This window comes from Cavia porcellus, unplaced genomic scaffold (assembly GCF_034190915.1).
Source record: "Cavia porcellus strain 051 isolate PalLab524CR breed Dunkin Hartley unplaced genomic scaffold, mCavPor4.1 scaffold_7, whole genome shotgun sequence".
NCBI classification, from domain to species: Eukaryota; Metazoa; Chordata; class Mammalia; order Rodentia; family Caviidae; genus Cavia; species Cavia porcellus.
In genome coordinates this window covers 50659680-50677231 of record NW_026947490.1, presented here as the reverse complement: position 1 = coordinate 50677231, position 17552 = coordinate 50659680, and the positions used below count along the sequence as shown (strand labels likewise).

Genomic DNA, 17552 nt, shown 5'->3' with positions numbered 1-17552 from the left:
ATTATATGTTTACTTTTAGCATATAGGTTGACCCTTGTGTCACTAAATTATGACAAATAGTGCTGGAATAACAGTGGAAAACATGGTGGGGAGTAGAGAGAGGGGAAGAAGGAGAGAGACAGGGAGAAAGAGAGAGAGAGAGAGAGAGAGAGAGAGAGAGAGAGAGAGAGAGAGAGAGAGAGAGAGAGAGAGAGAACCTGGTATTATCCAGAAACAAGTTATCAAAAGTTTTTTAATTAATTCCCAAAACCAAGTGTTGTAGTCAGGGGTTGTACAGAGAAAACTTAGAATCAGGACATGCAGTTTATAATATTATTTTTATAATGGTCACTGGGAGTTAGCACAAGAAAATGCAAATCAGTCCGCAACATCAAAGACATAGAATATTTAGCCAAGGGCCTAAATCCCACAGCAGTATCCCACATGAGTCCAGATGAAAACCTAGAGCTCATGACAATGCCTCCCACAAGTCCAACTGGAGGTCCAGAGCCCACAAGAAGGACTCACAGCAGTCTCGTTTATGGATCTGTGCTGGGAAGGACCAAAGGTCAGCAGTAGAAGCCAGAAAGTCTATGCCAGCAGGATGAAGGAGCTGTACTGATAGGTTGCGAGTTCTATGCTGGAGCTGAGAAGTCACACTCACAACAAAGACCAGGGCTATCCTGAAAGGCACCATAGCCATTCTCAGTGACACAGAGGCCCCAAGCTCCGACGACGACAAGCACAGTCAGGTACATGCCAGGAAGCCAGCATGACGAGTTCATCCTGGAGATCAAGCAGCACACGTCTTCCACTCCAGAGCCAGGAAGCAATGCTCAAGTGAGGACCAGAGCTTCTCCAGGAGAACCAATGGCCTGAAGAGCAACACGTAGGAGAACCCACAATGCCTCAATGCATCTTAACATGTCTCAATGCATTAATGCCTAACTTCTCCTTCTCCACGTCTCTATTTATGCTGGCAACTTTCCTCAGGTGGAATATCTGCGCTCAGCACCATGCTGACGGAATCCAGCTGGCGTTAAGTTGACCACTAGATTTTAATCCATAACACCAAGTTTCTAAAGAAAATTGTGTATCAAAACTATCAATGTTCCTAGATATTTTTAATAATAAAAATAAAAATATTTTAAGGTAGGCACAGGGAGAGAGGATTAGAATGCATAGTGCCTTGCTTGGTTCTTGAAATTGATAGTAAACCTAACCCAAGTTAATTTCACTCTAGTCAGTCATTTTCTTCAAAATTGAGTATGATTGCAGTGACTGTGAAGATCCTAGGGACATAAAATGTATAAAAGGTAAATTAAAAATTAAAGAATGACTCTTTAATTCTGGTTTAGTTATCACGTATATTTTGTGCTTATTTTGTGAAGTCAATAGGTTAAGCAAGGACTAAGGAATGGAACTTCAGAGTCTATAAAAAGAAGCAAGGGAGTATTCCAGAGGAAAAATGGGTTGAAATGTGATCAAAGAAAATGAATTCAGTGTGTGAATGTGCTCCATAAGCAAAACTAATGAGCTATAAAAGTCTCTGGGTGAGGCCAATTTGGATGAAACCCAGACACTGAAATAGTGGTGACTGTCATTCTTGTTTCTGTCCCGCAAAGCAAGTGACACTCCAGGCATGTTCCCATGGGTAGACTGTGTGGTACCTTATACAACCTGGGAAATTCTTTTTCTCCTTAGAAATTTTAACTTTTCTTATATAATAAATAGACATGTGTTCTCTTCCTAAAAAAGACACATTTTTTTGGAATTTTGGTTACACATTAAAGAAAAAATATAGGTCTATTTTTTTCTTTTTTCCTTATTTGACTCCAGTCCTGTCAGCCTGACTTTCTTCCTTCCTTTCTTTCTTTCTTTCTTTCTTTCTTTCTTTCTTTCTTTCTTTCTTTCTTTCTTTCTTCTTTCTTTCTTTTTTTCTTTCTTTCCTCTCTCTCTCTCTCTCTCTCTCTTTCTGTCTCTCTCTTTCTTTCTTTCATTCTTTCTTTGTGTATGTGGGTCATACTGGAGAATAAGCTCAAGACCTCCACACTGAGCCACATCCCTAAGTCTTTAAAGAAAAATTGTTTTAGAGACAAGGTCTCACTCAATTTTCCAAGCTCGGCTTGGACTTGCAATCCTCTTGACTTAGCCTCTCAAAGCGCTGAATTTATAGGCATGTGCCACCAACACCCCCAGCATTCCAGTGTCTTCTCCTTTTTCCCATGTCTTTTAAAATCCTCTATATTTGTGGATTTAATTCACCTACCACTTTAGAGATTAATACTAGAAATGTAGGAAATGCAAAGCAAGGTCTGAGAACTCTCATATATATATATATATATAATATATATATATATATACATATATATGATATTTATATCTGTATGTAGATGCATGTTTTCATATATAAATATGTTCCTCAAAGTGGAAACTGGAGTTTATTGTATAGAAGCAACAGTAACCTAGAAACCTAGGAGCACAATTGTTGGAATGTATTAAGTTCAATGTTTTTTACAACTTGACATATAATTAATCGATGAGCATAATAATTATTCTATGTGTGGCATCTGTGTCTGGTCTCTTCCTTGCAGATCATTTGAATGTCACTATCTCACCTTCCCTCAAACTGACTTAGAGTTTGGCCCCTCCTGTGATTCTGTGACTATCCTTCCTATAGTTTTTCCTTCACTGTGTAAATATTTGGTGTGTTTCTTCACCGTCTTTCTACTTCCCCCACAGTGTGTAATCTCCATTAGGGCAGGTTATTTTATTTGCCATAGTGACTGATTTTATAATGCATGAAGCATGATCACTGATTAAAAAATCATCTATAGAAAGAAATAAATAGGATAATAAGCCATTTTACATGATACTGAGCATTACTATTACTTACACTGATAAACCAAGATTTAAATGTATTCTTTCCTTTTGGTTACATGGTATGTGTTCAGAATGGCATTTTTATCAATAGTGTTTCTTGAGCCATAAACAGAAATCATTTATCACCTAAATATGCACAGCCTGCAATTGTTTAAAAGACGATGTGGTAAATAAACCTCTGTCGATGCCAGAGGCATCTGTGACTGTCCCTGGTGAGCAGGTCTGAAGCTCAGAGTTCTCTGCTTTGTCCCAACTTCTCTATCCCTTTTTCATTCTAATGAGGGGATAAAGAAAGGCAGGTGAGAATGAACAAAACCTTTGGTCATAAAATAGCATTGCTAAGCTCTTTCCTTCTCTTTCTCTGTGACATTTGTGTTGGCCTTTTATTTCTTTCTCAGTTAAAGTGCTATAGAAAAGCATGCAGCCATTATTGGACAGTATTTTGTCCCAGAAGATAAACTGCATATCTCTTGAGAAGTGGTTTAGGATAATGGAAAAGTACACAGACTGTTAAGTCAGACTGCCTGGGTTTGAATCCTGCCTCTGCTACTTACCAGATGTGTGTCTATGTGTGGTCATTTGATCTCTCTGACTTCATTTATAAAATAAGATGTTTACAATACCTGCCTCTTAGGATGATAGTGAAGAAGAGTGACAACACTGTAAGGTTCCTACATTGATTAATATATGCCACATATAGTGCCTAGTAAATAAATTAACAAATTTCCCCAAATTGACTTTGACTTTTTCTCCTGGTAGATGGGCTTGCCAGTTTCAAAAGTTTCCTGAAGTCCGAATTCAGTGAGGAAAATCTTGAGTTCTGGATTGCTTGTGAGGACTACAAGAAGATCAAGTCCCCTGCCAAGATGGCTGAGAAAGCCAAGGAAATTTATGAAGAATTCATTCAAACAGAGGCTCCCAAAGAGGTTGGTCCTGAGGGGCCGGGGGTGTTGGTGGTGGTGGTGAGTGTGGCCAATTAGGGATCAGATAAACAAATTGTTGAGAAGAAGTTAGACCTGAGATACAGTGTAAACCTGTGAAACTTATTAAAGGCTACTTTTGCTAGTGAGTAGGTCACATAATCAGGCATCTCCTGAGTACCAAGGCAGAGGGAAGTGATCAAGCAGATAGAACTCATCCTGTGTAGTACTTTGTGAGCTTCTAGATCTTTCTTCAGTAGAAGAGTGAAAGAAATAGTAGTAGTGTGCAATCCTGAGAGAATCATTGAATCTTTCTGTATCTAGATTCTTCTTTTGGACAAATAAGAATAATAGAGACTCTTTTGTACAGTTGTGAGGATTAAGTTAAATAACCAGTAAGTTAAATAACCAGTAACATAGCTCAATGGATATTCCTACCACTTGTTTTGTCTCTGCTTTTTTTCCTCTTCTATTTATTTCATTCAGTCTCCTCCTTTCCTTCACTCTCTAGTCTCATCTTTTATTTTCCTGGCCCTCGGGCTTTGACATTTACACTCTAGTTAGGACTTCCACACACAATGGCCAAAATAGCACAAGAGCATGGTGCTAGAGGTGTTTAAAACCACAGTATCATGAATTTACTACTGAAGACTATAGCCTCAAAGAAGGTCTAGGAGGAATTTGTCTACTCTTTTCTTTGCAACCAATGAAACCAAACTGAAAAACCTGTTAAAAAATTCAGGGTGGTCACAGTAAGACTTGTTCATCCAATGGTAGTTAGGTCACTGTAATTCCACATTCCTCCTTTAGTCGGTTGGGAAATTAAATATCTCAAAATATCTGGAGTCAAGCACAGAGTGACTGGACAACCCTCTGTGTAGCCAATAATCTATTTAAGACAATATGAAAGGAGAAAATCTCGAAGATTTCTTTTCTCCCACATGTGTGCTCAATTCAAGTTCTAGCATTTGGTATTTATTCCTTTGGTTGTGTGTATCACCCTTCACTGGCCCTTTTTAATATGTGGATATGTTTGAGTAGATGGATTAATGATGTAATTTAATACCAACAGATGTGCTCCCTTCATGACATGAGAGGGTGGAAAACAAGAGCATGAGGTTGTAAAGTATGTGGCTCAAAATCTAGAAAATGCAAAAAATTCTAGGAAGGAACTAGATTTCATTCTCTCCAGGATCCCCTCTTCTGCTCAATCACCTATTCTAGAGGCATTTGCTGGCTCTCTCCCACTTTTGATAGCATTTTTGTTGGGTCATCTTTTGTTCTGACAGTATGGAATTTATGTACATAAGGAAGAGATTAATTAACAAAGAATCCATTTACTTTTAAATTGAGCATACAAATCCTTGTTCAAACTCTGTTCCTAATTTGCAAACTTCAAGCTTCCTGGCAACCTCATTCCTCTTTACAGAGCTCTCGGATTTGTTAAAATGCCTGAAAATGGAAGAGATGTAGCCAGACTATTGATAGAACTGTGGGGGACCGGTGGTGGCTGAAAAGATAAGGAGTATGAAACATAAATGACCTTTATTTTGAGAATGTGGAGAGAGACACCCCCGATCCCCTGTGGCGCGGCATCTTCCCCGGGCCGGGGTCAGTGATCTCTCCGTGGAACACGTGGAGTGGAGGCATATAAGTAGCCTAGGTTTGGGGAGCAACCTAAGAGGGCATTATGGATGCACAGGTAGCCCATTGGTATTCTTTTGGTGCCAGAGGTAGATTCCTAGGGGTGGGGAAGATGGAACTCCTTGGTTCCACCTGAGGCTTTACCCGCTACAGTGTCTGGCCTGGGCCAAAACTCTTTCAACTGTCACCAGTTACTCTGAGATTGTTCTTGAGGTTTCTTACCTGAACATGATTGGTTATGAAATATATGGGACATTAATAAATATATTTTCAAAATAAATAGAATCCTGACTTACTGATCTACTAGAACAAATAAATGATGGCCACCAATCACATTCCTCTAGTTAAAAATCGATTTGACCTCTATTGTAAATAATGAACACCCAGGGACATGGCTCAGTGGTACAGTGCCTGCCTGGCAGGTGTGAGGCCATGAGTTTGATTCCTGGTACCAATAATAATAATAATAATAATAATAATAATAATAATAAATACTCATATAGGGGCATATCATAAGCATTTAATAAATATTTGTGATTAATTAATACAAATATGCCAATTCAAACCTTCCTATATGTGTGACTTTAAGTCTCTAAATCCTCAATTCTTGCTAATCCTAATCCTCAGGCTTCTTAATTGCAAGCATTTCATGTACATATATTATGCTTGGAGTATATTTAATAAATTGTCATTATCACTACTTTAAAATTCTGCAAATCCTGAACTTGACTTAAATATTTACTGATTTTTTTTTTGGCTGTACTAAGAACTAAACTCAGGATCTTTATTGACAGCAATGCCCCCATCTTTTCTTTTATTCTTTTATTTTGAGACAAGTTCTTACTAAGTGGCTAAATTCCCCAGGGTTTGTACCTGCAATCCTCCTCACTCAGCCTCCCAGAATCCTGCGTCTCAATGTGCCTGACTTACAATTTCATTTTGCTGCAATTGGTCTATATAGCAAATTTATTCAGACCAGTAGTAACTTACATTTTCTTTCTCTAAATATTAACCTCAACCCTTCAATATGAGGAACTGAGAGACACAGTGGTAAGAACAGGAAGTTAGATTTCAAAAGAGAAATGGCTATGTGTAGTGTCATAAGTAGATCATTTATACATTTCAAATTATCTTTTGAGCATATTTAAATCAGTGAAATAATATCTCCTTAACTCAGTAAATAGTGAATGTGTATCAGAATAAGTTTTTAGAGAAGTTATGTGTATATAAAAATAATTTTTAAAGTAGTTACTATTTATTGGTGGATTCTGTGTTACAGGGTTTTAAAGGTATCACTTAGACTAGATGATACTCTTATAATTTTTGTAGTTCAATCATTTGGGATAAGGGTACTTATGTTGCTCTAGAGAAAAAGAAATATTGTTTTCATTTGGTAGGAACAATACACTGAGACTAGATAAATGCATATTGCAGTATGTCCCCATATTTGCCCCACACTAGTTGTGCTTGTTGGGTATAATATTGTTGGGCTTCAGAGACATCACACGTAAAGACAGGCTCTGGACCCCATCACAGCTGAGGGTGCTCCTAATCCTGACATTCTCGCTTCCACCATGCCTGAATTAAGAATATGGCCCCAGACTTTGAAGCATAGCTCACTTCCGCTGTCTGTTCTGTCCCGGTACTCTCCAGTTATTCCTCTGTCTCACTCTGACCTGCAGCTGTTCTATAATTACCTGAGCTCCTTTCAGTGGTCCTTCCAAGTCAGGACCATTGGCTGCTTTGGATGATATTTCTTTCCTTTTTACATTCAGACCCCTTAAGACCTATTAAAGCATACAATGTGAAGTAAAAATATTCCATCAAATTATCCTCAGGCAAACTCATGCAGGTTACATCCTGCACAGGGGAGTCATTCACAATGCTGAAGTATGAATGGTGTCCCGGAAGCTGGCTCCTGCTGTGGCCCAGTTCTTGGACATACATAAGGTGAAATTGAAAAATGCAGTGAATGTTCACTTTAAAAATATGGTACAGTACATTCTCTTCAATATTATCCTTCATACTTCAAACACACTTATATCACCTTTTTTTTTTTTTTTTTTGCCATTTTCTGAAGTAGTTTTGGAAGTGACTATCAGAATGTGTGATTTAAAAAATGCAATGAATTCTTCTACCAAATGGCATCCAATGGAAAGTCAAGCTTGTAAAAAGTGTTATGATGTGTCCTTGTCCACTGCTGGCCCTTCCCAAAGTCAAAATGACCATGAAGGGTACAAATGTTTTAAATGGAGTCAGAACATCAAGGCAGCCACCACAGCATGAATAAAAGCACTCATAACAGAGAATTTCTGGAGCTGTTTCAAAAACTTGCGAGAATGATAGGAGAAGTGTGTTTGAAGTGAGGGCGAATATTGAGAGGGGGATTAACATTAATACATTTTAAAATTTAAACATTCACTGCATCTTTCAGTCTTATCATATATAATCCTTTCCTTTAAAATTAAAGCATCATTCTTTGGGCTGTTGTTGGAATTAAACAAGATAAACGAGGGTGGGCTACTGGTGGAGGGTCTGACTTGGTGGATGTCTGACTTTGGCTGAGTCTGAAATTGAGTTGTGCAATTTGAAAGCAACAGTTGTCTTACCTCTTTGCAGACGCAGTATTTCTCACGTTTTAAGACTTTCCTCCCATCTTGTATTTTATTGCTAAGAAATTCTGCATCCCTTCCCAACCTTTATCAGACCCTGGAGTCTGCCCTGACTCGGTGACTTTGTTTCCTGGTCCACAGGTAAATATTGATCACTTCACTAAAGATGTCACAATGAAGAACCTGATGGAACCTTCCTTAAACAGCTTTGACATGGCCCAGAAGAGAATCCATGCCCTGATGGAGAAAGATTCACTGCCTCGCTTTGTGCGCTCAGAATTTTATCAGGAGTTAGTCAAGTAAAAATATGGTGAGGCTATAACAATCATCTTGGGAGTTATGCCCTCCATAATCACACTGCATTTTTCAATAACCTATACAGCTTCGCACCGCAGCTTTGCTCAAAATACCCAAATCGGGAAAATCCCAAAGAGTGTTGCTTATTTGCCCATGTTGTTTTGGACGTGGATCTATTATCCTGTCCAGTGCTTTATTTTTCATTTCTTTTTGCTATCTCATTCTTAATTAAACCCTATCCAGGAATTCTGTCAGCCTCAATCAGAATCACAATATTCTTCCTAAAACAAAAATACAAAAGAAAAAAATACGGTATCATTAAATGTGGGTTTAGACAGAAAATGATCACCCTCTAAATTAGTCTAAGAGAGAATACAGGTGTGAAAGACCGGTTTCAAAAGGGAGCATAAATGATCTGGTTTATTGTTTTAATTTCTGTTCAGGGTGATCACCTCCTAATTACTTCTGAATTTGGTTAGTAAAAGTGTAAGATTTCACTTTATTTTCAAGAAAATACATTATTCAAACTACTGATCTTTCTTTTAAAGCATCTTCCTGTTAACTAGATACCATGGAGATATGATAAACGCAATGTGTTTATACAAAATCAACCTGAATACAAATCATATTAATTCATAATTACCTCCTTGACTGTCTGTCCTGTATACTTACCAAACTCTATTTTAAATCCATGGCCTAAAATCAACAGTGAACTACATATAAATTTATCTATGCCCCTGTGATATAAGCCAAAAGTTTCAATTTTCAAGTCATTGAGATTCTTGTGAAGGTACAATTAGTTCAAAAATTCTAATTCCGGTCACATAAATTAAAACTGTTGCTATGTATTAATGATGTTCCACTTCAATATCAAGAGGCCAATCCACTAAAAAAGGAAAATAGTGTTCAACTTAAAATGGCTAATTACCTTAGGATGCCATCTGTTTTTTTGCAAAGATGATTGTCTTCAAAAACAAAGATTAATATTCATAAAAATTAATGTGACTGTATGTGGAGGCTTTCTACGTGAGACAGAATTTTACTTTAAAATATCCTGTGTTTTGCAAAATATTATGATCTTCTAGCAAACCATCTTCTCACACTGTTTTGCTTCCTACATTAGTAACTTGTAACTGTAGTGAGAAAATCAGATTTATATTCCTGACATGCCTCATATACAACTAATCTATAGGTCATAACACTTTTTAGTAGGTTTGAACTTTAATTCAGTGTTTCATTATTACACGTCTTGGCAGAATCTTTTGCTTATCTTTAATAAATCTGATTAAGTAATGATTTACATAAGTTAGCAGTAAATTAAAACGAACTGAACCAGGCATGAGAGTAGTAAGGTGAGGGAATTGAGTGAATCTACAAGAAAATGGTTTTGAAAAGCTTAATAAAATTCTGAAATGTGTAAGTAGAAGTTTACATCATTTAGTCTTGTATTTCCTACTTTGGTTACTCTTTTTCATTAGCACATTTTTAGTATGTATATAGCTCATTCAGTTACTTCCTGACAATACTGCAAGTAAAGAAATAACGTTACTCTATTCTTTGGCAAACACATGGTGAATTTTCTGGCTTTTTTTCTTTTTTTTAATTGCAAAAGATAACATGTCTGAATAGGCTGACATTTCTCATTTTGAAAGTAGTTCGGAGTGACTGGTCCACAGCTGCAGTTGGTATGAATTTCATTCATTCTCGTCCATGTTGCCTACTTGAGAGAAACTCCTAATGAGTCGGGTCACAGCCGGGTGGGATCAGTCTTGTGAGCATGAAGAAGTTCTGGGCCCACACACTTGTGTGAGATGGACGAGGCGCTCAGATCAAAGGTTCCACGGTGTCCTTTGGCACTCTGTTTCTCAACAACTGTCTGCTCTGCTCAGAATCACCTGGACCAGCACCAGCCCTTGATTTTCTCATGCAGCTAGAAATGTTAGGAACCAAAGAATATAAGGGAGTTCTTTCTTTACCGAATGCCAAATGTTTTAAGAAAAATGTAATTAAACATTTTAAAATCGCATCCATATTATTTGAAATACGCCAAGTGTTTTGAAGTGCCCACAGAATAAACTAGATTTCAGAGGTTTTATCCGGTGGTGCTGTTGTGAAGACTCCGATTGATCCTGTTTACCAACACACCGCACACTCCGTGTCAGTGGAGGAGGAGAAGGGCCTTAGCTTTGCATAAGCTGACCCAGGAGGCAAAGAACAGGAAAGATACAGTAAGGGCCATGTTGTAAAAGCTATAAAAAGATGAAAAGAAATAATGTCCTCCAGCTAACAGGTGACATTTTCCCATATATTTATATATATCTATGTCTGTATAACTACATATAAATTTACATTTAAAGTGGCGTATATATATACACATATATTTGAAATTCTTCTAACATGTAGAAATAAAATGAATATAATATATGAGCCCAATATAAGAAACAAATTACCCTAAATGTTTTTTGAAAGCTTTTTTAAACATACAGGGAATAAAGCCCTGTTTATGTAGCAGTTTCCAAGGATACACACATATGCACACAAAAAAATATATTTTTCTAGTTCTGGAAAATTAGAAAAAGTGGAATAAGCTTTCCAGAAAAAAATGCGTAACATTTCTATATTACTCCTCTTACCACCTCCATTTCCTCTCTACTTTCCCTTGCCTGGGAAAGCAGGAAACTTAATGCAGGAGCCTGTGGGGCTCATATTTTCTTTCCCTGTGAAAATGGAACCAAAATTGTAAGTGGATTTCGGAAGGATAGATGTGGTGGAACTATATTTTGGTCAGCGGAAGTAGAGAGAATATGATCCTCACTAGAGAGAAACTTAGGATTAGTCCAAGTAATGCCCCGGATCTAAGAGTTTCTGCCCAGGGTTGATATAGTTGGTGTTGGGTCAGACAAAAATTTCAATTAGAGCAGGATAAAGAGACACACTATTAACTGTAGAGTAAATCAGGAGGCGTTTATCTGCTTTTCCATGCAAGCATCCGTCCGTTTATCTCCTGTTCCTCTACACACACACACACACACACACACACAGAGGAACACATTTTCTTTCTCCTAGGTAGGCACCTTTTGGAACATAGGATTGAAGTATATTAGTAACTCAGCTTTCAAATCAAGAGTCAAGCATGAAAACATTTTGTTCCACCTCCACAATACTCTGTGTAATAGAATTCTTTATAAACTCTGTTCTAAGTAAATTTCAGGGTTTAGTGCCTAAGGTTGAAGTTTGTGAAAAATTTGTTTTTATTTTCGTTCTCCTCAAAGTCATTGATTTTACTTGGCGATGTGTTCTCTGTGCACAATCCATCTCAGCTGGATGAAAATTACATCCAAAAAATAATTGGTATCCAGAAGTTTCAACAAAAATTTGAGCATTAACAAATCAATTGATAAACTAATAAACATTCCCTTCTAGGGCTTTGCCAAACTGTCACAAAATTACAAATTTAATGGCTTGAGAATCACAGAGAGGGTTACCTGTATATCAGGGAAATGACTTGTACTCCTAAAAGTGCTCCTTTTAGCAGGCCAGTTTCAGTTTCCTGACAATTTAGTAGATTTGGAAGAGAATGGGCCAGAGAAAAGGAAGAGAGCAGACGAAGAAGTGGGAAGGAAGTACTCAGCCTGTGAATTTTACCACTAGCTAGAAACACTGAATCGTAGCTCGGCTTGAGGAAAATCTATCCACTTCTTGCTCTATCTTCCAGATTCTCAGGGAGGCCGTTCTGGACCCAGAATGCAGTTAGGTGAGAAAGTTCATTTTGCTATCACAGGCAGCCTTCACTAGAAGAAAAGAGTGGATAAGGGGGACCTCCATTCTGTTTTGACTCGCAGTTGCCAGAAAGCATGTAGGAGAACTGAGTTTTCAACACCCAAACATCCAAACCCAAGGGCTAGGCAACTCTATGTAGGTTTGGATTTAAGTCTTGGTGTGTCTCAGTGTGTCTTGCCCTAATAGTTATTAGAACCCTCTAATTATGTAGTCTTTTGATTCTATTAGAAAAGCATGAATTTAACATTTGTTAAAAGTTAAAAACTTAGCAGCTGCCTCTTGTGTAAAACATACTTTTCATCAAATAGATTCTGTGGCAAACCAGAGCAGGCACTATTTCAAGGAAGGCTTTCCTCAGCACCAGTTAACCATTCTGAAATGGGAAAGGTCAGCTTTCCAATTGAGGAGAAGTCTGTAACTTTGAATGGGAACTCATAGCAGAGAGTGACAAGCAAAATATGCAAATAAATCTTTGCAGTATTATCTTCAACTCACAGTTTAATAATAATCGTCTTGTTTTAGTGGGGAATCTAAAAAACCTTATTCATACTCAGTTTAATTACTCTCCTATAAGTCATTTATTTGCACTTCAGATATTTTTCCTTCCCATTTCACCCTATACTTTCCTTTCTATTCTCCCTCTGTGAGAAGAAATATTTAAAATAGACATTTAATATAATAATTATAATTAATTATAATAAATAATTAATATAATAATTAATACATTAAAGCACTTACTTAAGAAAGCATAGACAAAATAAATAAGAAATGGGCCACTGAAGAAAATAAACCTGGATAATGTTTGATTTGGAGAAACAACAACAACAAAAAAATTTAACATCTCATGAATCATTTTCAGAATATACTGCCAAGAGAAGTGAGTAGAAATTAAAGATTTATTAAAACATTTTCAGCATTTGTCCCATGAATGTTTAATTCTTGAACAATCATGTTTATATTCTGACTTTTTGTATTCAAACCTCGTATACCAACTATGTAACTCACACATTTTAATAAATTAAGCACCAAATATGTATCTGTAACCATAACTGCATACATCATATTAAATATATATCTATGTAGTAACCTCATATGAGTCCTTCTTAACTCTCAAGCATTCTTTCATGAAATATCTCTCATCAAGAAAGGTTTGTTTCTGTATCATGCTTTTGATATCAACTGAGTAAAATCCCTGATATAAGAAGGCCCTGAACAATTGAGAAGAGCCTTACTGATAAGAGTTGCCTGACATGCAAAACTCAGAAAAGAATGTACAAAGTAGTTCACTTTTATATGCTATGGTGATTACTTTCCCTTGGTAGAGCTGACAATGTTTATTGGTCTAGCTGCCATTATCATTAGGAACAGACTGAACATATATGATTTGGACTCTGCAATATTCAGCGAGTATAGTAATTCATTTCTTTTCCTGACACGGTGGAAGCTCCGAAGTCCAGGTACCATGGCAAGCAATCTATGATCTTGAATTTAATACAGTACTGGAGCAATTTAGGTAATGTGTTAAGGTCATACAACTGGTGAGACTGCAACTTGACCAAAAATGGAAGCTCATGTGTAGAAAATTAAAAAAATATAGAAAGGATCAGTTTTATAGGCAGAAGCAATGAGAAAAATCAAAGGGGGGGGGCGGGGAGCAGTCTTGGCCTCTAACAATTTTCATAGTTCTTATTCCTGGCTCCTATGGGGCCTTGCTATATTGAACATAAGTGCAATGCCCCTGAATCATTTCCATACTCTCTACTCTCCTCCTTAATTTAATCACCCTGGATGAGTTTCTGAGTTTCCACCAAGAAATATTATTAGAACAAATATCACTGACACTTCTTGCTCTTTCCTGCAAACAAGTAACATTCTCAGTCATTGTGGAAATCGGTGACAGAGGGGGATTTAACAGGACTGACCAGAGGAGGAGCTGCCCTGAAGAAATTGAGGAAGAAGGTATTCTGAAGGTGGGAGGAGACTGCACACTGACCGAGAAAATTAATAAGAAACTCCATATATAGAGACCAAATCAAATGGACAACTGGAAAGGAAAGTGGGACTCCCCATGCTTCTCTGGTGAAGCAGTCATTTTGACAGTGAGGCAAAATGCCTGAGGGACTAGTCAGTCTAGCACTTCAGAAACTAGATTCCTGGAACAGACTTTGCATTCAGTGTCACTGCACCCTTCCACATACACAGCTCCACTTCCAAACACTGGGGAAGGCAGCATTCCTGTGTCCTCTGCTCCAGAATATACTGCTGGACGAACTTACCTGTCAGACTGTCAGCCAATTTGCTGGCATGTCTACACCCAGGCTCCAGCTCTCCTCTACACAGCCCATTGCCCAGAGTACCCACCAAGGCTCAAGCAGGTGCATACAAACCACTGACACCAGCTCTGTGGGTATGCAGGTCAGTCAAATTGTGGGCAACATGTCCAAACAGCCTAGCACAAGCACTGCATGTTCACTGGACTCCTAGGTCACAGGTGCCAGCTGAGTCTGCCATTCCTGCCTTGCCTGCGGCGTACCACCCCGCCACCAGAACATGCTTCCTCTCTGAAGGACACTGATGGTTACCTGCAATCAGACACAAGTAAGACAAGAAGAGAACTGTGCAGTCTCATGGACAATTTGGCATAGTGTTTAAGAAGGAATTGTACTTATTACAAGTGCTCACCAAGGACTGGGGAAACACACCAACACTCTGGGCAGAGAGACAGGAACTCTGTACTCCAGCAGGCAGGCATAGAGCCCCCAAAGAATCTGCAGACTCCTGAAAGCAAAAAGACTCCTGAGTGGTTCCATGCCAATCGCTGCTGTCTCCTGCAGGATACACAGGCACAGTGTGAAAGCAATTGCAGTCCTCTGACAATGCCTGCTGGAAATCCTCAACACTAACCCTTCACTATATCCAAAAGTACGCTTCAGAACATAACCCCATGTCATATCATTTTTTCATCTATCACTATCACTTCTCCCAACCTCCCCCTTTACTTTTTCTTCCTTTTTAGTGATTTAAACTCCTCTTTTAGTCACATCTCAACCTCTTCCCTCCACTTTTCCTATCACATTATAGAACTGTTCATAATAATTGAACATAGTCTACTAAAAATATTGATAATTGATGTAAGTGTAAATGCAAGGTTTGTCTTATATAAATGATTCAAGCTGCTGTTATAAACAGAAGTAATTTTGTAAAACATAAGCACAAATCCAAATCACTTACATTAAATAACTGAAAGGGTAAATACTACTTCTGGGTATATAAACTGAGAACACATCATTAGAAGGCATCACACAAACTACAAGCTCTTCCCATCCTACTAGATTCTGACCCACAATACCAACAAAAATAAAATAAAATGGGAGATGATAAAAAAATAAGTCATATACATACACACAGGACCATGGGAAACAAGGCAGTTGAAGATCCTCAAGGTCTCTCAACTCTCCTAAACCAGATCAAGGTGACATAAAACAACAAACAGAGAGAAAAGCAAGGTAGTAGAACTCTGCAAAATGTTTAAAGAAGAAATTAAGAAATTTGGTGAGTTCAAAGAAGACATGACTCAAAAGTCTATGGGGCTATCACTTACACTGTCCAATGTAAATATGGAAGAAACAAATAAAAATTGAAAAGATGACCAAAATAGTTCAAAACATTAGTGATAAATTCACCAGCAATATAGGACCTGTGAAAATGTATCAAATAAAAATACCAGAAATAAAAAGTTACATAAAATTTATGATTTGCAAAAATGACAAATATGAAGACAGAGGGTTTGAAATTGAGGAAAAATGATAAATTATGACCAAGTACTCAAGACACACACACACACACACACACACACACACACATACACACACACACACAAAGGAATCATCTACCAGGTACTAGGAGACACTAAGAAGACCAATCCAAGACTAACTGGAGTTAAAGAAAAGTTAGATGGTAACACAGATGGAATTATTAATTGGTTTACAGAAATTGTAGTAGAAAATTTCCCAGGTATGAGAAAATATTCAACATATAATTAAGTGAAGCTTCCAGAACACAAAATTACAATAATGAAAGAAGCTTACTAAGATATATCATTATTAAATTACCAGATATCTAACAAAAAATCAAAATTTAAAAAGCAGTCAGAGAGGAACAAAAAAGTCACATATAATGTTAAACTCATTAGAATTAAAGCAGACTTCTCATCACAAATCTTAAAGCCAGAAGATCTTGCAGTGAAGTGGTTGAAGCCCTAATATACAAAATATTTTTACTATCCTAAACAGAAACAATGAAACCAATAAAGCCAAAAACATAGATGGAATGAAAAGCACTTAGTAAAATCAATGGATAAGCAACAACAATAAAAATGAGAAAAGAGAAATGAGAACAAAGGATTCACGAACAAGGAAAGAGTGCAATGATACTAATTAACAACTCTCAATAATATCTTGCAGTGTTGATGACCTCCAATTACTGGAATGGTAAAAGAACAGAATCCAACAGTCTGTTGCATTCAAGAAACTCATCTAATCCAAAAAATATATTTATACAGTGAAATTCAAAGAATGGAAAATAATAGTTCATGTGCCAGGACCTTAAAAGCAGGGTAGGAATTTAAATCTCAGATACTACAAACTTCAATCTAAAATTCATTACTTCACTACATACTAGATCAGGGACTAATCCAATAAGAAAAGATAATGCATATGAACATGTGTTGGGAGCCGCCGACACCGGTCGCCTTACTTGGCGGACGTAGGGCCTGTGGGTGGGAGCGGAGCCTGAGCTAGATTGCCCCTCCCATCGAGTGAGTCAAGTTGGCGCCTGCTTCCTGCCCCCTGATTGTGCTGGCGACTTAAACAACCCGCTCTGTAAGATAGTCTGCCTAGCAACAGCTGATGTTAGCCAGTCAGCCCGCATCGCGCGCTTTGAACTGATTGGCTACTGTTGCCCTATAAAAGTGAATGCCTTTCCCGCCACGAGAGGAAGCACAAAGAGGGATAGAGAAAGTCCACCGGCGAGAAAGGGCTGGTGGCAGAGAGGAGGCCTCGTGGGGCCCACGTGGAGACAAATAAAGGCAAGGTTGCACACTATCAGAATCTGTCGCGTGTTCTTCCTGCAGGCCGGGAGCGACATCGACATTTGGTGGCCTCGCGGGGCCCACGCGGAGATAAATAAAGGCAAGATTGCACACCGCCAGACTTTGTCGTGTGTCTTTCCTGCCGGCCGGGAGCGACCCCGACATTTGGTGACCCGCACGGGGACTGATCAACCCCGAGACACAGCGGTGGTGTGCAACGCTCCAGCGTGGTGCTGCCGGACAGGTGAGTTGGGGATAAGCCTGGGCTCTGGGTGGCGCGCACCTACAGGGCTTTTAGACTCACCTCAGGCTCACGCGTAGGTGACGGGTTCTTTAAGTCACACGCGG

The 17552-nt window shown here is 38.2% G+C and overlaps 1 protein-coding gene across 1 annotated transcript in view; it reads left to right on the top strand.

The window, feature by feature from the left end:
• The window catches only part of Rgs5 (regulator of G protein signaling 5), a 60293-nt gene extending 47092 nt beyond the window's left edge, over positions 1-13201 (top strand). The window contains exons 4-5 of the mRNA XM_003468660.5: positions 3622-3788; positions 8180-13201. Coding sequence (XP_003468708.2) covers positions 3622-3788; positions 8180-8341 — 329 coding nt within the window. The 3' untranslated portion in view covers positions 8342-13201. The remainder of the gene's footprint in view (positions 1-3621; positions 3789-8179) is intronic.
• Positions 13202-17552: the final 4351 nt, after the last annotated feature.